The sequence below is a fragment of the Myiozetetes cayanensis genome, unplaced genomic scaffold (assembly GCF_022539395.1).
Source record: "Myiozetetes cayanensis isolate MyiCay16 unplaced genomic scaffold, myiCay2020 scf17, whole genome shotgun sequence".
In the NCBI taxonomy this organism is placed as follows: Eukaryota; Metazoa; Chordata; class Aves; order Passeriformes; family Tyrannidae; genus Myiozetetes; species Myiozetetes cayanensis.
This window is the reverse complement of record NW_026087378.1, coordinates 5,888,590-5,913,646: the sequence shown is the minus strand read 5'-3', so window position 1 is coordinate 5,913,646 and position 25,057 is coordinate 5,888,590. Positions and strand designations below refer to the sequence as shown.

At 51.7% G+C, this 25,057-nt stretch overlaps 1 protein-coding gene across 3 annotated transcripts; it reads right to left on the bottom strand.

Annotated features, from left to right (window-relative positions):
• Window positions 1-1,935: 1,935 nt before the first annotated feature.
• On the bottom strand, window positions 1,936-21,932 carry SH3TC2 (SH3 domain and tetratricopeptide repeats 2). Of its 3 annotated transcripts, XR_007628619.1 has the most exons (18): window positions 21,818-21,932; window positions 20,738-20,857; window positions 19,505-19,609; window positions 19,147-19,274; window positions 18,593-18,698; window positions 18,112-18,255; window positions 17,784-17,985; window positions 17,084-17,157; window positions 16,140-16,335; window positions 15,004-15,140; window positions 14,119-14,160; window positions 12,097-13,800; window positions 11,810-11,990; window positions 10,204-10,354; window positions 9,559-9,681; window positions 8,894-9,040; window positions 8,130-8,326; window positions 7,633-7,769 (listed from the first exon to the last, which is right to left on the bottom strand). XR_007628619.1 is itself a non-coding variant. In XM_050312494.1 (17 exons), exons 1-17 carry the CDS (start codon window positions 20,997-20,999, stop codon window positions 7,578-7,580), a joined length of 4,095 nt encoding a protein of 1,364 aa, XP_050168451.1. In that variant the 3' UTR covers window positions 1,936-7,577. The 3 variants fall into 3 exon arrangements, 2 of the variants coding, with proteins under 2 accessions (XP_050168451.1, XP_050168452.1); XM_050312494.1 differs by lacking the exon at window positions 21,818-21,932 and having other exon boundaries at window positions 1,936-7,769; window positions 8,890-9,040; window positions 20,738-20,999; XM_050312495.1 differs by lacking the exons at window positions 20,738-20,857; window positions 21,818-21,932 and having other exon boundaries at window positions 1,936-7,769; window positions 8,890-9,040; window positions 19,147-19,272; window positions 19,505-19,589.
• Between the last annotated feature and the right edge of the window lie 3,125 nt (window positions 21,933-25,057).

Sequence of the window (25,057 nt, the reverse complement as noted above, 5' to 3'; positions counted from 1 at the left end):
TGTCCCTCAGCTGAGAAAATCCAGCTTAACTAATGCTTTTTAGAAGAGCAAGAGACAAGGCTGGCTGCATGCCACATTCCCAAATGAGTGCTCGCTCATGTCTGCATCCATAGGCCACTGTGGACTGAGATCAGGCGACCATGAGAGGCCCAGGGTGATGAGCTGGTCACCTACAGCTCTGGCCCCTGTCATTCACCTTGCTGACCCTCTTAGGCAGCCACCAACACTCAGACATAGGGTGACATTAAGGGCAGCTCCCAGCAGTCTTCTGGACGTGACTCATGCTGCATCTTTTCCCCACTGGAGCACCACTGGATAGTGACCAAGGGATCCTCCATACTAAAGGAGAGCTGAACAGTATCTCCCCACTAAGGATGTTTTGTTGTGCTTGTGCTTCATTCCAGGCCAGCATCAGTCTCCAAGTACAATCTCTTCCTCCTCTTCTGCTGCTTGGGAGCAAGATGGGATAGAGCAGGAACAAGAGTGGGAATGGGCTTCCAGTGAGCTGAGCAGCTCAGTGCACCTCTCCCAGGCAGCTCCCTGGGTTGACAGGTGGGAGATAGATGGGTTGCTCCTGGGATGCCCAGGAAGGGCTGCAGTGGCAGGTGGATGCCAGAGCAAAGCTCCACATCCCCACAGCTCCCAGGATTCAGGAGTGACCCCAGTCCCCCTTCTCTGCTGCCTCCGATGTCTCCTCACACAGATACTGGACAGCACTGCTCTGCATGTCAGCCCAGCTGTGAGATTTCTGAAAAGTGACACCCAAAACAAGGCAGGGAGCCAGAGGCTGGGAGAAGAGCCTGTCTGCCAAGGGATGGAGAGGACCTCCAGGAAAGCCTGGGGCTTGAGGAGGGGAGGAAAGGCACCATTCACAATAGCAGTTGGCCCAGAGACTTGCTTTTGTCCTGATCATGGTTTGTGTTTATTTTTTGTATCAGCCAAGGCCTCTCACCCTTGTTTGAAGGCAAGGAAAAGGAAAGGGCTCATTTCCCTAAATCCCACAGGAACCATTCCTGTGGCTTGGCAGAGATGTGTTCAGAACGCCTGTGAGAGTGGAGCTGTCTGTGAGGCTGCTCAAGGTAATGACCTTTAGCCTGAAGAGGAGGAAATATTAATGAGCTGTTAATTATTCCTGAGTTTCTCTCCCTCACATGCACACCCTGCATATGTGCACTCACACAGGTTTGGGCAAGGGGTGTTGGCAACACCTCAGTCACTCAAAAAGGTGCAAGAGGAGGCAGGGGCAGGTTTCATCATGGACAGAACTTGCTGAAATTTCCAGCCACTGTGACACTACCAAAGGGACATCTGCTGACTTCCACAGGCAACAGCCTTCCTTCCAAAAGACAAATCAGCAGATGTCTGCTAGGATTTGCAGAGTATCTAATAGACACTCATTCCTAAGTGTCCCTTTAGTTGCTGTATCCTTCCACATGAAAATACAACAGATAAGCAAGATCAAGAGATTTCCAACCTGAGAGGAACACAAAGAGTGCAGAGGGACATGCCATCACAAAAGCAGTTATGTGCCATGGCAGGTTTAGAAAGAACAAACCATGACCGTGCCTGTTAGTTTATCAAGGCATCATCAAGAATATTTAAGATGAAAATCTGTCAATCCCAGAGAAAGGTACTTTAGGGAGGAGTTCAGCAAACGCAGGAGGAAAGGACTGACAGAAGCCAGAACAGGCACAAAGCAGTTTCTGTCATCCCCAAATACCAGAGCCTCTGGGGTATCAAACAGCTCCCAAAATAAACATGATATAGATGCAGAAGACAGAGAGATGACTCAGGAGGTGATGGCATTCCTGCCAAGTTTGGCTTCCCAGGGATATGTCCCTACAGGTGCCTTGCAGCTCAGATGCTCTGCTCCAAGTGTAGCCATCACCAGACCACTCAGTGTATTCTTCTATCAGATCATGAGAGACAAGTTGATGGGTTAGGGAAGTCTGGGGGAGACTTCAGAACACAAGCCTAATGCTCTGAATTCATATAGGAACTAACGAAAATCCTTTCCAAAGCACTGCAGCAAGGGGCTTTTTTTAATCTGATTAATATTGTACTAATACTTGGGGATCAAGCATGGCTTAAATCTTGGACAGAGGTAAAAAAAAGTCATGATGCAATTAAACAACCAGCTGCAAGGAACTGAAGGTGTTCCAGGGAGAATTAAATCTTAGAACCAGGACATAAATGCTGCAGTTGTTGCTCCCTACATACCAACACATGTTTATGTTCTTGTGTGGCCCAAATGCCACTGTCAGAGCAGGTGCAAAAGAAAGAAAAAGCCAAACCAAAATAGCAAAATGAAACAACCACCCCATAACCAGTGTGCAAAGGGAATTTGGTTATGCAAGGATTTATTCTTCATTTCTCAAAAACCATCTGGTGCTCAGGAGCTCATTTCTTTGTATTCAACATGATTCCTGGACTGTATTCCAACAGCCTTTATGGCAGCCAAATGCAGTGTCTTTTTAATTTTTCTCCCCTCTCCTGTAGTGTGACAGGAATTGCTGGCACTTGTGCTGTTTCCTACACTTGTCTCCAGTGCTGCAGAAAGAGGAGCCTCTTGCTGCCAGGTTTCCTGCCTCTGTCTCCTTCTGCAAGGAGCTGCTGCTGCTGGCCCAGCGTGTGGGAGCTGGGGAGCTCTAAGCAGCTTATCTGGACCCTTAGTGCACCCTGGCACCACTGTGTTGTCTACAGAGCTGGGACAAGACAGGAACATGGAGCTCCTCACCCATCAACTGCTACCCAGGGGAGCCAGTTGCTCTTCCACAGTGTCCCTGTCACTGACACACATAGTTTCTACCAGCTGTACGCTTGGAAGGGATTATATTTTCTGCACCATGTTTACCAGTTCACTCTCTCTGCCCCCTCCAGTCCCAAAGAGATGTTTTCCCTGGAAATACCAAGCACAGACCAGTCTCCCATCAGTCCTGATGAATAAGAGCAGCAAGTGGCTCTGGATTCAGAGCTGGTAAGTCCCAGGGACACTCAGGTGTCCTGTGGGCAGTGACAGCAGAGGTGACAGCTCCAGGATTGATGCCATCTCAGCACAAGAAGCATTAAATCCCCCTGGGAATTATTCTTACATCTGGCCTCACTATTCCCCGTCCAGAGTCACTGACCCTTCCCAGCTTCCCTCTCCTTCCTCTTCACCCCTCCTGCAGGGACATGGCCGGCTCTCAGGGCAGGGGCACCAGCAGTGCAGACATTCCAGGTCCATCCCAGGTATCCCCATCTCAGCACACCCAAACACACACTGTGCTCCTGCCTCACTGCAGTGCAGGGAAGGGAAAGTTCATTTAAGCACATGCAGTCACAGTTAGTGACTCTTGGCTTTGGCTCAGCCTCCCCACATCAACCCCCAATACGCCTCCTGGCATACATATTTATGATCCCAATTATCACTGAACAATAACCCAGGTTGCTGTGAAAATAAATTATTTTTAATCTAAATTACCCAGTTTACATACTTCACCCACCTCTGCTTAGCAGAACAGCTGGTGTTTACCAACTCTTCGTTACTGTTCCAAGCAACACAAGAAGATGATGCCCGGAGAGGAGCAGCCACCTCTGAATGATGAAAAATGTCTGCTGATAATAATTATTATTGTAGGGTGCTCTATTTCTGCAGGAAAGAGTAGTTTCCATGTAAACCCAAATAAATCCAGCTATCTCTACCCTTCTGCCCACATCTGTATTTACAGTTATCAGCAATTCCTTTCTCTTAACACCACGGGAGGCTCACACCAGAGCTAAGAGGATCCAAGAATTATTCTTGTCATGGTACTTCCACTGTCCAAGAATGAACATATGTTAAGAGAAATCCAGTCTCTCTTTTTTCCAGGCCTTAAATGGCCCCCTGAGGCATTAAACAAACGTGACATAAGAGGGGCAGTATTGGCTCTTAGGTGGGCTTACGTCAGGACTGAGAGAGCTGGTGCCCAGAAGGCCACACTGATTAAAGATTGGAGCAAGACAGGTCGGCACCAGCTCAGACACTGGGACGCAGAAGCTCCAAAGCCAAAGCCAGGAGGTTCCTACAGCACCTTCATTCACCCTCTGGAAGTAGGAGAAAGGAAGATGCTGCTTTTAGCAGCTGTGTGAAAGCATGTGCTGCTGCACGTGGTCCCCCCCAGTCCTATTTCCAGCACTCCTGGCTGAGGACCAGAGAAAGGAAAACTCCTGTACTGGGCATGGAACAGACAGTCACAAGCAGCCTGGAAAAAAGTCACAAGCCACAGCAAGATAATGACACCTGGTGTCAGAGGAGACTTGATCCATCCTTTCCCTTTCCCCTATTTCTTCCTTCTCCTCTGCAGCAAAGGAGGGCTGGTGCTCGATGCCTTCTCCAGGATAACTCCTGCTCTTCCACATTCCTTCTCTTCCAGCCTTCTCTTTGTCACAGCTATGGCCAGGCTCTGCACCCCACAGCACCTCAAGGGCATCCCTGTGCTCTCTCCCTACATAGAACACATGGATACTCCCTGCTGTGTCTAAATTACTGACAGCTCCCAGACATGCCCCAGGAATGATGGACATGATCCCCCCATTCTGGATGGGGTGGAGGATGACAACCCCCAGCCTGGCTGCCCCAGGACCTGAGCCATCACATGGTGACCTCCTCTGACACAAAGTCCCCAAAGTTTCTCTGCCCACAAAACTCTACTGGTGTCTGGAGGGATGGAATATTCTCACCCTCCTTTGGACACAGGCCCAGGAGCCCAGGATCACCAACTACTCCAAGATTCACTTTATTTCATAGTATTATTATAGAGTTTAATTAGCCCTGGCCACCCTGAGCTCTCATCCCACTATGAAAACAGCCCAGCTTTGTCACAGCATGTGGGAATGGGCAGGCAGATGAGGGAGAGGGGAGATGATGTTTTATGGGATGTTCCCAAGGAGCAAGAATTTTTTTGTCCCACAGGCACCACAAATTTCTTTGCTGTCATTTAAGGAGGACACATTTGGTTTCAAACCACGGGCCAGTTCCACAGTCCCTGCAAATCAGAACATCTCTGTTTGACTCATGGAGCTTGCTGATTTAGACCAGCTGAGACACTGACCCTCTATGTTTAAACAAAGCTCATTTTTTCTCACTAGTGCCAGGCAGAACAGCCTCGGCTTTGCCTCTGGAAAGGATATTTCAGCAGGGATGCTCTTTACGTGATTCATCCTTCACTAGGCTGAACTTTGACAAGAACTGCAACAACCACTGGTCACTGTGGTAGGTCTGTGGGCCACAGCTAGAGGTAGAGTCCCTTGGATCCCAGCCCCAAAATGCATAGCCTGGTCAGTGGCACAGCACCAGCTGCTGCAAGCACTGCTTTAAAAAGCCCCTCTGGGGTGTCTTTGGCCTCATCTCAGGGGCCCAAAGGGCACTGATGGGGATCAGAGAGTCTGAGTGCAGGGACGCTTCTATGGGGCCAGGCAGCATCCGTAAGTGAGGTGCTGTGAATGGCCAGAGAAACAGGTGGAGATCTTGGTGTCCAATTCTGCACCAGGCAGAGCCATCAGAGCTTCCCTCTCTCCTCTTCCCTGTCTTCGATAGCCTGGTGTCCACTTGTCAATCTGCCTTCTGGTACAAAGAGGTGAGACTGGGCTTTTCCTCACGTACGAAATGAATCACAGAACCATAGAATGTTAAGGGGTTGGAACGGATCTTAAAGATCATTTAGATCAAAAGAAAAAGGGGAACTGCCCTGAAAAACTACTGAAAAGATCCTTCCCTGGCACAGTGAGCACCAGCCACATGTACTGAGAACCGGCAGCCCCATGGAGTGGGCAGAAAGGTTTTGGGAACCGGTTCTCCCCTGAGCTTGCAGTATTTCAAACAGGATGAAGATTTACCTCCAATGAACTCGGGGCTGAGGCTCCCCAGGAGCACTGCAGGAATGCTCGGTAAACAAGCAGTAAACTATTCATTGCCCCGGTGATGGATGCCTCGAAGGGATTAGAAGAGGAAGATGAGCTCAGCATTTGCAAAGAGCAGGGAGGAAATAAATGTTCTGCATTTAGCAATCCCGTGCAGGGGAGCGTGGTCAGGGAAGGGGAAGAACTTGGAACAGGGTCTGTCTGTGAAGACCCAGATGGGTGTCTGGCCACTGGTTGTCAAAGCAAAGAGATCACTTGGAAAAACTGCTCCTACTTCCCTCTGCACCAGCCCAGACTGAGAGCTGAGGTCGGTGCTCGCCAGGAAGCAGCTCTCACTGCAAAAATGGGCATTTATTGCTCTCTGGTGGCGAGATGGGCTGTGGAGGAGAGCTGTGTGCTCTGCTGGGGTGCTCAGGAAAGGCTTCCTTGAGAGCTTTCTACTGCCTCTGGTCACTCCACAGTGTTTTGTTTCTCTTTCAGCTACGTAGTTCGGGGTACTTGAAGGCAACTTGCTGCCTGCTGGGCAGTCGGCTCTCCTCAGGCTGCCAACAGCCCAGGCCAGGGCAGTGCAGCTGCCTCTCCTCACCAAAAGCCCCTCGTGCCCCATCAGCACCCCTGCCCAGGGGCTGGGTGTGCCACAGTGCAGACCAGTGTGCCCAGCCTCACCATCTGCTCCTCGGTGCTCCTGCATCCCGAGGGACTCTGCAGCCAGAAAAAAGAGGACTGGGGAGGGTACAGGGCTGCAAAGCCTGGGCCAAGTCAGGACTGACAGCTCTGAGAATCAGTGTCATTTAGGTTGGAAAAGACCTTAAAGGTCATCGAGTCCAACCACTAACCCAGCCCACCACTAAACCATGTCCCTAAGTGACACATCTACACATCTTCTAAACACCTCCAGGGATGGTTATTCCACCACTTGCCTGGGTAGCCTGACCCAGTGCTGTTTTCCCATGGTCTTGCTTTAGAGGTTGAAAGTGCAGATGGGCTGTGAGGTAGAAGAGGCCACCAGGCTGCCCCAATGCCAGAGCTGAGGCTCAGTGGCAGGGCTGGGGTATGGGAGGACTCTGCCTCCCCCAGAGCAGCTGTTTGTCTGCGTATGGGTGTGGTCCCCAGGCAAGGCTTGACCGGCCACTCCTCATTTCCCTAATTCTGCCTCTCACTGAAAAAACTTTGGTGGTGGTTTTTACAAAACAGGGGTTTGGCAGAGGCATGGGTCACAGACCTCTGTGGAGAACATAGGACAGAAACCAGACAGGAATAAATACAGGAGGTGCTATTCAAGTTAAAACACATCTGGGTCGAGTTGAGCTGCCCCACGGGACCTGAGGTGTGTGGGGCAGTTAAGGGCACAGGCAGGCACATGGCAGCACTCTCCTGTCCACATCCTTGACAGGCCACTTCTGAAACACCATCAGTAGCTCAGTCCCAGTGCACCACATGCTCCAGCACCACTGCTGGGGCCTCATCCTGCCCAGACGCCCAGCCTTGATGTGCCACCTCAACTATGGTGCACAGCCCTGCTCCTGAAGAATAAGGGCAGAGTCCCAAGTGCCTGTTGGGGACAAGGAGACCAAACGCTGCCAGCTCCTTAGGATGTGGTGCAGGGCCCCTCCCGGGCCAGCGGTTCTGGAGAGCACAGGACCTGTGCGTGCTGCTCCTTGACGACTCTCACTGGAGCTTTTGGGGTGGCAGATGGGTCAGACGACGTGGCCTCCTTCACTCAGCCACCTGGGCCGGTACGTGGCACTGCCTGCTGTGGCCTCAGGGCCCCGTGGGGCACTGGGGATGGCTCCCAGCTTGGCACGGATGAGGGCCTGCAGGTCCGCGTCTCCCAGCTCGGTCGCTGCGGCGAGGGCCAGGAGGAAGTAGGCTGCTGCATCCTGCTCATCCTAACCATAAAGGACGGGGTAGGTGTTAGGAAGTGGTTTAATTGAAGGTCACAGGGCTGAAGGGAACTGGAGCAGAGCCCAGTGGTTCCAGGCAGAACCCAGTGACACCTGATTTCATTGAAATGGGCTCTGTATAATCACAGCTAAGTGCCAGCACTTCCTTCCAAATTGCCTTTCCCCCTTAAAAACCCAGTTGTGCCAGCACTGGGAGCATTTATTCTAAATCTGCAGATAGGAGGGTGAGTCACAGGTTGAAGACATTTACACATCTGCTCTGCCAGGGGACGTGACACTTCACCTTCAGCTCTCCATCAAGGCCAGAGTGCTCAAGACAGCACCATGGAAAACATCATTTCTTACCTTCAGCTTGTGCAGGGTCAGGTTGCCAAGGTGGCAATACACCTTGCAGTAGTACAGGGCCTCTCCTGAGCACTGCAGCAGGGGGGGACGCATGGCAAGTGTCTTCAGGTAGCAATCCTCTGCCATCTCATACATGTGCAGATAATAGTAGACTGTAGCCAGGCGGTGGAATGCAACCAGCTCCTGCAATTGATCTCCTGGAAAAAGAGTTGCTGATACAGTCAGCCTGCAGCACTCTCAATCCATCCCCCACCTAGCCTGCTGAAACACTTTGGATGCATTTTCTCAGCAGTCTGGGAGCATGGATACCTTCATAAGGAGACACTGAGGTGGAGAAAACTGAGCCAGGGGTAGGGTTGCTGATACCACAGCTGGACAGATTGACCTGGGAGTATATCATGATTTCTTGGGTGCTGGAAGGGGCTTTTACAAGAGTGGTTCCATATTAGACATTCATTCTGGCATTTTGCCCATTCCAACTACTTCAGTAATGGGAAGGGGTGAATTTATTAGAAGAGCCAAGGCAGAGAGGAACTGCTCAGTCCTGTGCTTTCATCAGACTTCCCATGCTCTGGTGTAGCAACAATCCTACATTGTCACACAGTTTAAGAGGGGAAGTGGCCTTAAAAAGATGTTACCACTTAGGGCATGAGTGGGCCCAGCAGTATTATGGAAGAAGAAGATCCCCCTTTTACATGCACACTGTTCTGATGCACAGGAGCCAGTGACTCCCAGTACCCCGTGGATGTGCCCCACTCACCAACCCTAAGGCTCAGCCTGGCTGCCAGGGTAGCAAACTCCAGTGCCTTCTCATAGCCCTGCAGCCTGATCTGCAGCTCTGCCAGCTTGTTGAACAGCCGTAGCTCTGTCTTAGTGGCCTTTAGTTTCCTGGCCAAGGGCACAGCACCTCCCTAAGGAGAGAGAACAGTGAGTCCAGGGTGTTCCTGAAGGTATCATCAATGCCTGCAGACGGATGAAGGAGCAGCAGGACAAGGACCAAGTACTTGGCATGGCAGGGAGAGGATGGGGTAGTTGAGTACTGCAGGTTTAGGTTCTAGTCCCTTCTTTCCCTTGAAAATGAGTTTCATATCCCAGAGCGTGGTTCTCAAAACCTGAGCCTCAAATCTCTGCCCTTCCTTAGGTGCTTGAAAGTCCAGAGGAGTGACCAGCTCACACCTAACACCACTAGGAGGATGTGAGGACCCTGTTCCCATCCCCCAGACAATCTCTGGGGAGAGCTGCAACCACTGCAAAACATGTCTGTGTCCAGGCCTCCCACTATGGCACACTCAGGACCACCCCATCCCTCTCCACCCTCCATCCCTCCTGCCTGGCCACACAGAACTTCAGTCAGCCCTGGGGCAAAGCCCCCCACAGCCATCAATCCTTGTGGGGACACAAGGACAGAAATGCTGTGGGGGATCAGTACCCTGTAAAACTCCACCGCTCGATCTCTGTTCCGGTTGCCATTAAAAAAGGTATCGCCTGCTTTCTCATAAAGATCCATGGCCAAGGAGAAGTTCTCCCACTTCAGAGCAGTCTGAATGGCTGCCTAGAAGGAAAAGGAACTAGAGTGAGAGTCAGAAAGAGACATTTGCACATAGACATTAATGTGATTAAATAAAAGCCATATTTTATTAACTGCTCTTCCACTTTGCAGCTCAGCTGATAAAATAATGCTAGAGATGGAGAGAAGCCAGTAGTCTTCTACTCTAAGACGTCTCCAATGACTTCACTGGCACTTACCCCTTATCTATGTATATTTCAATGGGAACTGGTCACTTGGCACCTCCAGCTTCCTTTGGCACTCCTACATTACTTTCTTACTCAATGAATTCACTTATTTTCACTCAAAAATACTCTAAACCCAGTGCATAGAAAGAAAGATGGGAAATTCAGGGCCAGATAGCACCTGAGTGTAGGCAAAAGCTCCTCCTTCCAGCTGCAGGTTTACACTGCTCATAAGAACTTCCCCTTCCAGGTCTTCCAGCCCCAGAAGTCTCTGACCCAGAAGCAGTGATGGGAATGACTAGCCAGGGTGGGAATGGGACTGCTCCACCCATCTCATCCATACCTGAAAGTACATTTCCACCAACTCATCCTCCTGCATAAGATAGTAGAGCCTTCCTGCCTGCAGCCAGGCCTCTGCTGCTTTCACAGTCTCCTCAAGGTCAATGAAGATCCTTAGACTTTGTTTGGTGCAATCCAGGGACTGTCTCAAAGCCCTGTGATGGTAACAGGCAAAGCACCATTACAGAGGAATCACAGGACACTCCCAGCCATCGCCTGCAAAGCTCCCACAGCTCCTCATGGCAAACCTGTCCTCTCCTCTTATAGTTGTCAAAGTTTAGAGACAAATGGGGAGCACAGCTCTGAGCACTGTGTCCTGGTAAGATCATGGAGCTCTCCATGCTTTAATGCATTATGTGTATCATCTGGCAACTTTAGGGCAGTCCAGGACCCCAGTGCTCCAACAGGGGCTGTTCCCCATCCCTGTGTGGTTCCCCTGGTAAACAGGGGTTTGTCCAGGTCACCTGCAAACACTATTTGCCCCCCTACACTAATCCCAAAGTCACCCCCAGCTTTATGTGGCAGCATAGGCAGGGAATTCTTGTAACTTCATCTCCCAGACAGCATGTGGCACCCAAACCCATAAGCCTTCCTATTGTTTGTGCCTTGCACAGTCAAAGAGACAGATCTGTATCTACCTAAGGATGACCTTACAGCTCCTTTTCAAGCCCCTGGTCGCTGGAGGACATAGGGATAAGCAGCAGGATGAGCCAGTGGGTTGGATTCAAAGTCAGCTGTGGGAAAGGGAGAGTCAGGCAGTGCCCAGGGCATTTTGTTTGCTTGGTGTCTCCTGCTGGCAACCGGGCTCCAGCTGTCCTTTGAGTCCAGGGAATGGGGTGCTTTGTGATCTTAAATAGCACCATCCACATGACAGGCATCTGCTTCCTAAATACCTTCCCTCTGAACTCACCCTGACCTGACAGGGGACATGAACATCCCAGTTAGGGATAGCCCTTGCCCATTTGTCCTTCTGGGACATGGGAACTAGCTCTCCACTGTTTGACACATTTGTCTTCAAGGACTGAAGTCTGTGGTCTGTTCGTCTCTTTCTCTTCTCTCCTGCCTAATCTCATCAGTCACCTGCAGGTGTCAAGCAGGAGATTGAAAGGTGAGCTGATATAAAGTCTCAAGTACCTCCTAGGGGACCTTAAGTACCTCCCTGGGGAAAACATCCCAGCAGATATAGGAAGGGCAGACTCAGCAGCTAGAGGCTGACACCAGAGTTATTCAAATAACAGATAAGGAACCTATTTTTACTGGTGAATGGTGATTAATCACTGGAATAAGCCTCCAAAGGAAGTAATGAATTCCCTGTCACTGGGTCCCCTCTGATGAAGGCTGGATGTCGCTCTGGAAAACTGTGTCTGGCCAGACCCCATTTCTGCCTGGGACAGCTTTTGCCTGGCTGTCACAACACTCTGGTTGACACTGAACTGTTCCCTCTTCACAGTGCAGTGACAGCTCATAAATCTCAGAACCAGAGTCTGCAGGGCAGCTGGAGCCACCGCACACCTTCCCACCTCACTCGAGGGATGCCCCAAGAAAGCCACTGCTCTTGCTGAGCAGGGATCCCGCTCTCACAGCATGTAACAGGCACAGAGAGGACTTACTCAGATGTGCCCAAAGCCTGGTAGAGCTGACTGAGGGCCTGCCGGGCACTGCCTTCCAGCTCTCTGTCCTGCAGCTGTTGTGCCAAGGACACCCAGTGCTCGTGGTAGGTGATGCAGGCCTGGAGATCGGGGGACACTTTGCTGTAGAAATGGCAGAGACACTCAGTGATGTGAAGCTGACCTGCATGGTACAGGGAAAGGGAAAAAGACAGGTCAAGAGGCTGTGTTAGGGAGCTGGCAGGGTGCTGCTCAGAGGTGAATGCTGCCCTGGTCCCCACCATACTCACTCCTCACATTATGCCACTTGAGGGCAAAAACCAATGCCAGTTCATAACAGAGTTTGCCATCTTCCATCTTCTGCCTGTCCACCATGGCCTGTGCCAGCCACAGCAGCACCTGCACCAGCTCCATCTCCAGGTCTTGGTTGCCCTGGAGCGCAGCGTAGAGCTGGGCTGACTGGAGCAGGTAGAGCTCGGCCAGCTGGCTGGCCCCGCACCACAAGCTCAGCTGGCCCAGGTTAGCCAGGGCAATGGCCTGATTCCTCTTGTTCCCGGTGTCCTTGGCCTTGTGCAGGGCCCGGAGGAAGTTCTCTGCAGCCGCCTGCACCTGCCCTTCTCCCTTGAGGGCAATGGCCAGGAGGTTGTGCACTGCTCCGCCCTGAGTCACACTGTCCGTCCCACTCAGGGACCGCAGGAGCTGCCACAGGATGTCTGCAGCTGGCCCTGGCTGGCCCTGCAGGAGGTACATCCACCCCAAAGAGAGGGAAGACTCAAAAGCCTCCTCCTCGCCCATCAGTCTGCTGAGGGCTACAGCCTTGGCTGCATAACAAACCGCCCCGTCCAACACCCCGTGCTGGAGGTACATCCTGGACAAGATGGCACACAGCGTCCTCTGGGTGGGCACAGCTCTGCTCTCACAGCAGAAGTGCAGGGCTTGCTTGAGATAGAAACAAGCCAGTGCTGGGATGCTGCTTCTCTCCAGTTGGCTTCCCAGTAGTTTGGAAGTATTTTGGAGGATGAGGCCAGCTCTCCAAATGGGTGTTGGTGCTCCCTTGGTGCCACTGGGAGCAAACAACCTGGCGGAGGCCAGGGCAATATTTGGCAGGTACTTCTTGTCATACAGGTAGCTCAAGATGGCAGTGGCATCCAGTGGCCCAGAACTAGTGCCTGGGCCGAGCAAAGTGGTGGTGAGACACTGAAGATGCTCCATGAAGGGCAGCACTTCATCAGTTCTGCCCAGTTGTAGGAAGAGCTTGACAATGAGGAAGCAGACCCGTGCCTCCAAGGGAGCATTGCCCACAGCAATGGCTTCCCTCAGGACATACATCATGACTTCCAGCTCATTTTCAGAGCTGAAAGAGCGGCCAGGCAAGCAGACAAGCAAGGCCACTGTTTTCCCCAGCAGGGAGGAGAACTTGTGCTTCATGTTCTGTTTCAAGTAGATGGAGGCAAGGGTCACGTGCAATGCTGCCAACAGGGGCAGGTCCTGAAATCCCCTGTCCAGGACACTCATGGCTTCTTCAAAGTAGACTCGAGCCTGGGAGAACTTGACCTTTTTGATGCAGAGCTTACCCAAGAGGAAACAGAGCCTGACATGAGCCCAAACTGAACGAGTCCTCTTGGCCCAGTTCCTGGATGTCTCAAGGTAGAGGACCAGTTCATCCTCATCAGAGAAACCATAAAAGGTGGAGTGGAGAAAAGAAAAGCTGAGATCATAGAGGCTTTGAAAACTGGATACATAACTATCTTGGTTAAGGAAGGTCAATATGGGGTCAAAGACATCAGCATCATCCATGTGTCCAGCATTCAGGTCAATAAAGAACTTGGGATAATCAAAGTCATCCATCTTCTCCAGGAGAACATCTTCTAACATAGAAGGGGCTGATTCACTCCCTGGGCTGGACAGCTCAGAGGTGCTAGTTGTAGCCAATTCATTTATTTCCTCCCAAGACTGGAGCAGTTGGATATCTTTACTGGCATGGAGAACAGCCTCTGGAAGGGACAGGAAAACTATAGCAAGATTAGGAAGAAATTCCTTACTGTGAGGGTGGGGAGGCCCTGGCACAGGTTGCCCAGAGAAGCCATGGCTGCCCCATCCCTGGAAGTGTCCAAGGCCAGGTTGGACAGGGCCTGGAGCAACCTGGTCTAGTGGAAGGTGTCTCTGCTCATGGTGGGAGGGCAGATTGAGATGATCTTTAAGGTCCCTTCCAACCCAAACCATTTTACAATTCTATGATGTTACCTCATGTCAAAATTCACCCTCAGAAATGAACACAAAAGCACCCCATTCTGTCCCCTCCTCGTACTCACCTGATGGCACTTTTGGGAACATGGCTGCAGGTTCAAAACCATCTATATAAAAAGACAAACAGAAAACAAAAAGTCCAAAGCCTTGATCAGTGTTAATGTTCAGACACAGTCCTCAAAACCTTATAGAGATCTCCTGCTGCTCTGCTAAACTCCAGACCCTTGTGTGACTTCTAGCTGCAGACACCACAGGCAGCTGCAGACACCACAGGCAGCTGCAGTTCAAATCCCTGGGATCTGCTGGGGTTTGGTGCTGTGTAAGACCACGGAGAACAGCTTTTAGTTGGTGGTGAGGTGAGGTAATGTGATAGTTACCTGGGAACAAGCAGGTCTTACTTTTCACAGGTAGGGTTTTATCACCTCTCTCTCTCAAGAGCCTTGTGGTGTCTATTCAGAGGTTTTCAGGTATGTCTGTACCTCAGGCTCATTGCCCCTCATCTGGCTCCTCTGAGAGTTCCCCTGAATCCCAGGAATCCGAGGCTCAGCCCTGCATGGCCACATTGTGCTTCTAGGTAGTGAGAAAGCAAGAAATAGAGACACAGAAACCAGCTGAAGTCCAAAAGCCACACTGCAAGGACAGAGAAACTGAGCACCCGGGAGCTCATGTAGGCAGGGACTTAAAGGCAGGATCAGTGGAGACCAGAACCTACCAGGGTTCCCCACAGCTGAGAGGCTGCCCTGGGAGCAGAAAAGACCCCTACAAACTGCAGTGTGGCAGGGGTCACCTCCTGAGGGTATCTACAGCCTCCATGGCCAGGCTTTGGAGGTTGGCTCTGCCACAGCAGTTCTCTCCACTGCAAAGCCCAAGCGAGAAGTTCTCCAGGCACTGTCCAGCATCATTCTCCATGGGGACCCAGGTCTGGGCATGTAAGGGGAGGGGACACTCACCCAGGCGGTACACAGAGGTGATGTCAGTGCGTGCCAGGTCCCCGAGGAGGGTGGTGAAGTGCTGCTCGTCACCATTGCACGGGAGGCGCAGGAGTGGGGACTTTTCTTCTTCACTTAGAAACACCAAGCCCTTTTCCCTGGGGTGAGGCAGATGTCAGGAGAAGACAGTCAGTGTCTCCCTGGTGCTACAGCTGTCCTGTAGGATGGGATTTTTCATCCCTCCTTTTCCTCCCAACATAAAAGTTCTGCTGCAGATGAACACAGGATTTTGGACACCTTCCCCTTCCAGGTTCTCCATGAAGGAACCAATGGGTACCAGAGGAAAGGAGCTATTGGTCCTTTTCTTTAATCCAGAATCCCTTTCTGAGGCCAGGACATCATCTGATCTCCTCTCTGTTCTCTGGAGTGTCAGAGAAAAGTGCTTACAACTTACCTTGGGTAAGTGACTGAGTAAGGAAAGCCCAGCAGACCTAGCAACAGGTTAAGACCTTGTCCTCCCACACACACTCTTGGAGGAGAAGCCTTTTTGGATGGGCACTGAACTGGAGCTATATCTCTAAGCCACACACAGAGACAACTGCCTGAGTTGTCAGAATGGGGTTGTGTCACCCATCCTCCCTCTTCCTTCGTCCTTGAGAGAGCATTGAGTTCTGCTCATGGAGAAACTATGCCAGTGGTCATTCTGCCTTGACAGAGGTGCTACAGAAAGTAAAGAGGCAGAAAGAAGCCAAGCATGACTTGGTTTCCTCGTCAGGAATTGCTCATCCCACCCTTGGCAGACACACAGTACCTCAGACAAAGCTACAATCTGAAGACATTTCTAGGTGGAGTGAAGCCAGTTTGTCTGGTACACAGATGTCCTGGGCTGCCTTAGCATGGAGCCAGGTTAGCCTGGGGCCAGATCTGTTCCTCTCCAAGAATCACCTGAGGCAAGTGAAATACGATTGCTTTGTGTGGGCAGAAACTGCTGCAGCCTGTTGGCAGCAGAGCCAAGGCTTCTGGTCAGACCTCAAATGGATTCTCTGTGAAGGTCTTGCAAAGCAAATTACCTGCCCTAGACTCTCATACAGCCTTGAGCTGGGACTTGGAACCTTCCCTCCATTTTCTCCTGAACATAATGTAATAAGTAAACTTACAGAGGTTCACAAGCCTCGGGACTTATGGAGCGGGCTGGGACAAAGCCAGTGCTCCCACTGCTGAGGGATTTGCCCACAAACCACGGGAGTCCAGGAATGAAGAAGCCTATGACTTCTATGCTGTCTCCTTTGGAGAAGCTCAGTTCATCCCATGCTGCTCCTCTGTGGTCCTTGGTGGCGGTGCACCTGCCTTTGACTGGGAAACCAAAGCAAACAAAGGGTATTTTAGTGTGAGGCCACTGCTAAAACTTTCATGCTGGAAAAGACTTGGGCAAGGACAGGCCATGATTTCAGCTTGAGAAGGCTGCCTCTCTCTCCCCTAAGATTTACTGTGTTCTTTGATTCAGACCTCTGCTATTACTTCTTGAGAAATGGATTATAATAAAATATACAGGAGGGAGGGATAAACTCCACACAGCTGAAGCCTCCGAGAGCAGCTTCACAGAAGCTGCACTGTCTCAACTCTGCCAGGAGTGAAATCTTGAACAGCATAAATGTCCACCACACTACTTGCCAAATTCACACCTGCAGGGACCTCCCATGTCCAGCATGCTCTGAACAGCACTGGCATGGGGCTAACTGGTGAATGGTGGGCACGGGTTTCATGTGCACACTTTGTGGGACCCTCATTATTTAAAACTTCAATCCTGAAAGAATTAAACGAGACATAAAACTGTAGTGGAATAGGAAAACCCAGTGGCAGAAGGATGCCACCAGCAGCCCTCTGTACCCTGCATTCCTCATATCATCCTTCAAAGTACACACAGTGTGCAGGCTCTGTTGTCCATTCCAGAGGGTCCAGAGATACCATATTCCCTCAGAGCGCACAGAACTGGTGTGCCATTGCCAGAACAAGAGATGAACCCTTTGCATTTGTGGCCAAAACCAGGCTTGCAGGAGCTGTGCCCTTCCCTGGGATGCTGCCTTACATGGGTATCACTCACCAATTGGCTGAGAGGTTGTCCCGCTGATCTCCTGGGAGATGCCAAAACTCATAGCATAATTCTTCAGGAACCACCTGCAAGGCAAAAGGAAATCACACTGGTCCTCTCTGAGCAGACCTGTTCTCAGGCCAGCACTAGGGATGGTGTCACACAAGCAGGACAGATGTTCTGTTCCCTGGGAGTGCCAGCACGACCAGCACAGCCAGCACAGTAATTCCTTGTAATGGGTTTACTGGGCACAGAGGGCACTTTGCACCTCACAGCTGCAGCCTTACACACCATGTTAAGAGCAGGATAAATCTGCCAGGCTGTAAGGAGGATTTCACCATGCATAAGAGGAGCTGCAGATGTCTTTGAGGTTCAGCCAAGTGACCAATGTAAAGCCCCACTTTGTCTGGCATTACCAAAATTTTTTCTCCACTTACACATCTGTAAATGACAGATAATCTCATGTATGACCTAAATCAGTATCATACAGGAATGATACCTGAAGTACAAGTATGTCCTTGCTCTGTCTCATTAACAGGACCTGGTTCCAGTAGTTGTCTTTATGCATAATGTACATCCTCATGGAATTGTGAGGCTCTTTCCCATTGCCAGAGGCAAGAGCAGTTTTCCATACCAGGCTTGGTGCCAGCCCATGCATCAGGATCAGGAAAGCATCTTGGCTTCAGCCCTATTAATTCACCAGTTTACTTACTGGTAAAATGGGTGAGGTATTGGCTCTAGAGCTGTCATGGGCACCATGCCTCGTTGACCTGTCAGTAAGGACATCCCTTCCCATTTTGAGTCCTCTCCAATGTTCTTCACATGGATCAACTCATTCTTGCAGAGCTGCAGGCCTTCCTCTTCCTCCTGCTCTGCTTTCCAGACACCTGGCATTGCTCTGGAGAAAAAGTTACCTGCAGATAGAAAGAGTCATGCCCGGGTCAATGGCACCAGTGCAAGGCATGGCCCAGCAGAGGGCTGCACCTCAGCCCTGCTGGGACGATTTTGAGGAACTCCCCACATGTGAAGTCCCTTTGCACCTTCCTGGAGGAGCAGATCCATATATATGGTGGCCAAATGATCCTCATCCACAGTGACTCTGATCTCCGTGTCCTCCATCAGGGCACAGTTTAGCCAGTACTCCTGGTCAAACAGAAGCTGCTCCAGGCAGCTGCCCACATATCCTAGGGAATCAAGAGGGAAATCAGTGTTACCATTGTCCTTCACTGGGCAGCATGAAGGGCTCTTTGGATATTTCCCAGTCTGCCATCTGCAACCATGCTGTGAGGCAAAAGCCTCTAATTTTGTCTCCATCCCCAGAATGCAGTAAAAGGATTATCCAAAAGGCATCCTCCTGGGTCTCCTTCACTGATCCAGACAGTAGTTTCATAAACAGTCAAAAGACTGCAAGGTTTTCTAATTCATATTCTTCATCTGTCCACCCTGTTACATTACAGCACCTTCTCCAAAAATGCTTCTCACACAGTCTGTTTAGACCTCCCAACACCTTGAAAACATTACCTAAAGTCAGATATGTGGAAAACTTCCAGACTTCTTCCAGGGTTTTGAAGGTGAGGAGGAACCGATCCTCCTGTGCTTGCATACAGACCAACCTGGCTGACAGCTCCTATACATGGGAGACAAAGCAGGATTCAGGGGCAGTCCTGAGGCTCTGACAGGGGGTCTAATGGTACTAGGCCCTGGAGTGAGACTAGCACTCATATATCAGCATAATTGAGACTGAAGCCATGTGAGTTGTTTGCCAGGGGTTAAGGTTGTTCCAGCCAGCAGAGTCCTTCCCAGCTCACTCCAGGGCTATCTGCATGATCCCTCAGGCAGCTTAGAGCTCCCACTATGGGGCTCCTACCAGGAGGCTCAGATTTGCCTCTCACCTGTTATCAGCTCATTTCCCCCATCCTTCCAGCCCCCTCCAGAGTCCCCGTGTGCAGGAACACACCCTGCAGTGGCCTTGCAGGAACTTCTCTTTCTCAGCTAGGTTTGGTATCCCATCACACATCCCATCCTGCCAGGAGCTTCACAGCACATGCTCTGCTCTGCCAGGTTGAGGCTTCTACCTTGAACAGGGCACAGACACCTCTGTCATCACTCTCCAGGGCCCACAGCTTCTTTCTGGCTGCTTCCTGGAGCTGGGAATTGAGGCAGCCGGAGGAGCGACTCTCAACGGAGAAGAAGAGTGATACCTCTTGAAACAAAAAAGTTAAGGGGGTTAAGGGGTGGAAGGAGCTCTGTGGCACCCAGAGCTGCCTGTGCCAGGCCCAGCAGTGCCTCCAGCCTGACTGTGATGCTCAAAGAACACAAACCCAGCTCATCCTCCCCCTTCAGCCGCCAAGATAAGACACAGGAGGGATGGCAGGGGCTCCGCCCTGCTACATCCAACCACTGGAAATTTGGGAGATTCAACAGGCATCTTACCTGGTGGAAAGCCTTCCCCAGCAGCCAGCAGCACCAAGGAGGTGTCCGGGGAGCCATCTCCTGCCTCAGGAGTGGGGCTGCTTGGCTCCAGTGCCCCGGCCTTACCTAGCGAGGAGGGGACACACAGAACAGCTGCTGACAAATGTTGTGGCAGAGGTCTAGGATATCCTGCCTAACCTGAGAGCACCTGAGGGCTCAACCCATGGGTTGCACTGCAGATATGGCTTGGATTAGGTGAATCTGGTACCACCCTACAGTCATGCTCAAGGTTGGAGGCAAGATCCATGGGACTGATGTGTGTTAACTACATGACACTCTTGATGATGGGCTTCTTTCCTGTGCTGGAGGGGCTTTGGAGTGAGGGGACTTTCCCTCCTTGCTCTTGGACAGACCATCACTGAGCAGATCTGTTAGAAGGATGTTTTAGAGGAGACCTCAGAGCAAGAGCAATTCCCCAGCACAGGACAGTCAAGGCCTTGCAAAATTCTTTACTCATCAATTTTGACAGTCAAAATGAGATTTTCTCCCCTGCCGAGTTGGTAACTGATATCCAAGATGCATTCTCTGTGCTTCACACATTGTCAACTATTGCCATAAAGGATTCAGAAACTGAAACTTTAGCTGGTAATTATGTTAATGAAAGCTGAGGCACACAAAAATCCATCTTGCTCTTCCACAGATGTATTGGCTGTGGAGGGATAACAAGATTAAAACCCAATTTTTGTCAGTAATCAGATTGGACTTGTAAGACAAACAAGGACCCAGATATCTGGAGCTGGAATATGCAGCAGCTTCTGTAAGTCACTTCTGTGACCATAACTATACTCTACAGTTCTTTTAATTCAGCCAGCTTTGCTAGTTAGTCAAATAAACTGTTATTTGCATGCAGAATTATAATCCTTATTTATAGTGAGCGAGTAAAAAAGAATGGCCCAAGGCTGCACATGTCATGAATGAGCTTTTCTTTGAAAGAAAAGGCTCCACATTTCTCAGCAGTTGATTTGAACACACTCAACAAAGGACCTCATCTAGCAGCTCCGTCCCCTTCCACACGTGGGGGAAGCAGAGAAGGGGAACTGAAAGGAGACGGAGGCAGAACTAAATCCAAACTGGCTCCTGCCAGGCTGGGCTCGCCTACCAGTTGCTCCACTCCTCCCTCTCCTCCTCCCCTCCCTGCATCCCAGCAGACCCTGCCAGGCAGGGGCTGGGTCCCACCTTCCTGGGCATGGGTACCTGATGCCATGGTCCTCTCCTGACACCATTTTCCCTGGTGCTCTGCTGCAGTTTGGTGCAGATGGTCCCAGCGGGGCAGGAGCACGGGCGAGCGGGGACAGCAGGAGTCACACTCTTCGCCTGGGGAAGACGGAGGGTGGGCAGAGGCGTTGGGATCCCTGGCAAGATGCTCCCTGCCTGAGAGGTCTCCACAGGATGTGCCAGTGGAGGCGGCAGGTTGGACACTGCTCTTGGCACCTCCGTCAGTGGCAGGACAGAACATGACTGTGGGTCTGCAGAGCCACGCAGGGACGAGGACTTACTTGGGTGAGCAGAGGAATGGGTTTGCTCTCACGGATTCAGTGTTTATTTTTGTTTGGGTCAGGCTCAGAAAGGGAACTGGGAACTGTTTTCAAGAGACCAATTGAAACTGCTGGTGAGGAGTCCTTCCCAGTCGTGCCAATGAGTCATTTACCTCCCTGGTGCTGAAATATTTTGTAACAGTGGGCAGGAAACAGCCCCAGCCCAGAGCTGAGTGCAGGTCCCAGCGCTTGGGGCTGCACTCCTGGCAGCCAGGGCTGAGTGCTCATGGCACCCTCTGGCACTGGCTCTCCTGGGGGACACGTGGCCACAGAAGCTGGCCCTGAGCCACCTCCCTCCTCCAGCCCTTTAGCACAGCCCCATGACCTCATTTGGACACGCTGGTACAGGAATTGTGCCTTGGGGGCTGGCAGCACCCCTTGGGCTCTCCAAGCCTTGCAATGCTTGAGGGACTCCTGGGCAGCAGTGGCAGCCGGACAGGGGTGGCAAGGGGTTCCTAAAAAGCCAACAGCGCGCGAATAAACCAACCCCCTGAGTCATCCTCTCCCCTCCCTGGCCAAAATGTCCTGCCTCATTCCCTACACACCCTAATCCAGTGCTCAGCAAGAGGAGGTGGCAGCAGTAGCCACCTCAGGAAAGGCGGGCAAACAGCCAAAGGGGTCAGTGCTCAGCACCAGTGTCTCCCCAGAGGCCCCGTCCAGCTGGACGAGCTCTGCAGCAACAGGTCACGCAGCCCAGCTCAGACCCAGCAGGGCTGTGGCATCCCCACAGACAGCTTACCTGTGCATCCCAGGGACAGGTCTTGGTGCCAGGGGGTCCCCAGGCAGCAGCCCATGTGTCCAGTGGCACCACCAGCCCCGGGGCAGTGGGCTGCTGCTGCTGCTGCTCCTCCTGCCCAGCCGGCACCGCGGCCCGGCCACAATGCACAATGCGCCTTTTGACCGGGCACCGGCTGCCAGCACGGTGGGGGCGATGGGCACGGAGTCAGGGAATGGTTTGGGTTGGAGTCAGAGAGTCAGAGCATCATTTAGGGTAGAAGAGGCCTTTAAGATCATCCAGTCCGACCCTAAGCCTAGCACTGCCAAGTCCAACACCAAATCATGTCCCCAGGTGTCACATCTACATGTCTTTTAAATCCTTCCAGGGATGGTGATTCCACCACTCCCCTGGGCAACCTGTTTCAATGCTTGACAACCCTTTCCATGAAGAAATTTTTCCTAGTATCCAGTCTAAACCTTTCCTGGTACAACTTGAGGACATTTCCTCATTCCCTTGTTCCCTGGGAGCAGAGCCTGACCCCCCTGGCTCCACCCTCCTGTCAGGGAGTTGTAGAGAGCCAGGAGATCCCCCCTTGAGCCTCTTTTTCTCCAGGCTGAGTCCCCCCCGGCTCCCTCAGCCTCTCCTTATGGAGACTGACTCTCCAGACCATTCCCTAGCTCTGTTCCCTTCTCTGGACACACTCCAGCCCCTCAATGTCTTTCTTGCAATGAGGGGCCAAGAATTGAACACAGCACTCAAGATGCTTCACCAGTGCCCAGTACAGAGGGACAATCCCTGCCCTGGTCCTGCTGGCCACAGCACTGCTGGTAGAAGCCAGGATGATGTTAGTCTCCTTTGCCACCTGGGTACACTGTTCCATCTTTCTTATTAACCCCTTTTAGCTATTAAAAGGCTGCAATAAGGTCTGCCCGAGGCCTTATTAGCCTTTCTTCCTAGAAGATGGGTTCTAGCCCTCCAATCATTTTCATGGCTCTGCTCTGGATCCCCTCTGACAGGTCCATGTCTTTCTTATGCTGGGGGCCACAGAGCAGGATGCAGCACTCTGGGGGGCTCTTACCCCATCCACTGGCACTGCTGCCCTGTCCTGGCCCACAGTTACCCTGGGCTCCACTCTCACCCTTCCTTTGGGATCTCATTGCCCAGCCCACATGGCACATTCCTCTCATTCCGCTCTCGAGCTGCAGCATGGAGAGCCCCTCAGTCTGCCAAGCCTGATAAAGCTTCCAGCTGGTGCCTCCAGAGAGCTTCAACACTGATCTCTCCCGACTTCCAAAGCAAACCCTGTTCCTGACACCACTCCAAGCACCTGCCTCACCTGCACGGACACCCCACTGGGGCCTACCACAGAAGCCAGCATCCCAGTGCATGACAGTGCCTTGAATTTATCCAGAGTTGTGAGTAATTACTCCAGTGAGTAATTTAGGCCAGATTGGATGCATCTCTGAGCAACCTGGTCTAGTGGAAGATGTCCCTGCCCATGGCAGAGGGGTGGAACAAGATGAGATTTAAGGTCCCTTCCAACCTAAACCATTCTGTGATTCCCATGCTGTGACACGGGCTGCCTGGCACCACTGTGATGCCCCTTTAGGGTATGCAAAGCAAGAGGAGTACCCAGCTGTGGGACAGCTGTGGCAGGATGGAGTCCATCTTCATGGAGCTGGCTGGGAAATTTCAAACAAAAGTGAAGTCAAACCAAAAGGCTCTGCAGGGAAGGTTGCACTGAAGGTTGCTCCTGTGCAGCCCTGGCCACCATCCTGCCTGCACAGGAGAGGAGTGAAAGAGTGGGGATTCCTAATCCTTAGCAGAAGAAACTAGATGCCAAATATCAGGGTTGCCTGGAGAAGGGACCATCCTCTTCATCCACCTCCTGAGGCCCAGATGTCAGGGAGCTGCAGTGCTCTCCTGGCTCTCCTGCAAAGCTGTGCAGCTGCAGGGACCTGCGCGAAGGTGAGTGCTGGGACGGGACGGCTCTGCTCTCCCTGTGGCAAAGACGCTGTCTGTTCCCATTGCTCACTGGCCCTGGAAAGCTCCACATTTAGAAAACTCCCCCAGCTGACCTAGGCATGCTCTGAAGGTGCAGAACTGGAGGGGGAATTCAGATCCAGATGCAGAGCGCACAGCTGGAGTTCTGTGACGCAGTCAGTCACATCTTTACGCAAAAGGTGTTGCTGTTCTGGGCCCAGGTTGTCAAAGTGGTCACTGCCTGAGCAGGGCAGGGTGTTTTTAAACAAAGCTTTTGGCTTCACTCAGAAGGCTCTTGGTTTTAGCAATACTTGCTCACCAATTAGCAGCTAATTCTCCTACACAGGAGAAAATATTATTTTAAATAACTAGAATTTTTTTTTAAATTTTCTAAACAAAAATGTCTTCCTTTGTGGTTTTGAAATTTCTTTTTGCTTTAAAGTTTACCGTAATAACTTAGCAACCAAACCCATCCTTGTACAAGCAAAGGTATCATCTCCTGTTTGACCTGAACTGGAATTTGCCTTTTGGCCAGTAACCTGAAAACCTTCTGTTCTACTTCCTACCTCTCAGCATACCAACCCTGGATCTACCCTGGAGAGCCCCCATTGCTGCTGCTGAAGCTGTCAGCCCAGCCTCCATGGAAAATACTTCCTGATAAGTATGGAAGCAGTTTCCTGGGGTCTCAGCCTGTTCCAGCTGGGTGTCTCTGCCTGTGCCAGCTCTCCAGGGTCTCTGCTCCCTTTGTAAACCTGGGCAGGCTCTGCAGGCAGAGTGCCAGCCGGCCACGCTTCCCTACCCATGGCATGAAACAGGAGGGAGTGTGGCTGTCGGGGCACCCTTTGGCTGGGGGACAGAGCTGCCACAGGCACAGCAGGGCTGTCACACAGCACCACCCATCCCTGGGACCAAATCCACGTTCCTAAATCCAGCATGTCTGCTCTGATTTCTGCTGTCAGTCCCTGGGTACAAAGGACCCAAACCAGAGCTGCCCTTCCCTAGTGTGCTCATCACCGTTGCCTCCGAGCCTCAAATTCCACCGGGACAAAAAACACAGACTCTCTGCCCACAGCCGTGTCCCCGCACTGGAATCTCTCCGGACACCTGCAACCTGCGCGTCCCGGCTGTGTTTGCTCAGCTGGGGACGAAGGGCACGGGCAGGCGACCCAGCGAGAGACCCGGCACGGCGGCTGTACTGACCTGCTCCTGCACACACGCCCCTTGCTCTGCTCCCCAGCACCGCTTCCCTCGCGGAGGACTCTTGGCCGCGAAACTCCA

Bases quoted from the DNA above. Each gene is read 5' to 3' on its own strand.
- SH3TC2 (XM_050312494.1), bottom strand. From the start codon at position 20,999: ATGTTCTGTCCTGCCACTGACGGAGGTGCCAAGAGCAGTGTCCAACCT. The intron at 13,801-14,118 runs GTGAGTACGAGG...TGTCCCTTCCAG, and splicing joins GTTCCCAAAAGTGCCATCAG to AGGCTGTTCTCCATGCCAGT. The intron at 9,041-9,558 runs GTACTGATCCCC...CTCTCTCCTTAG, and splicing joins GAGCGGTGGAGTTTTACAGG to GGAGGTGCTGTGCCCTTGGC.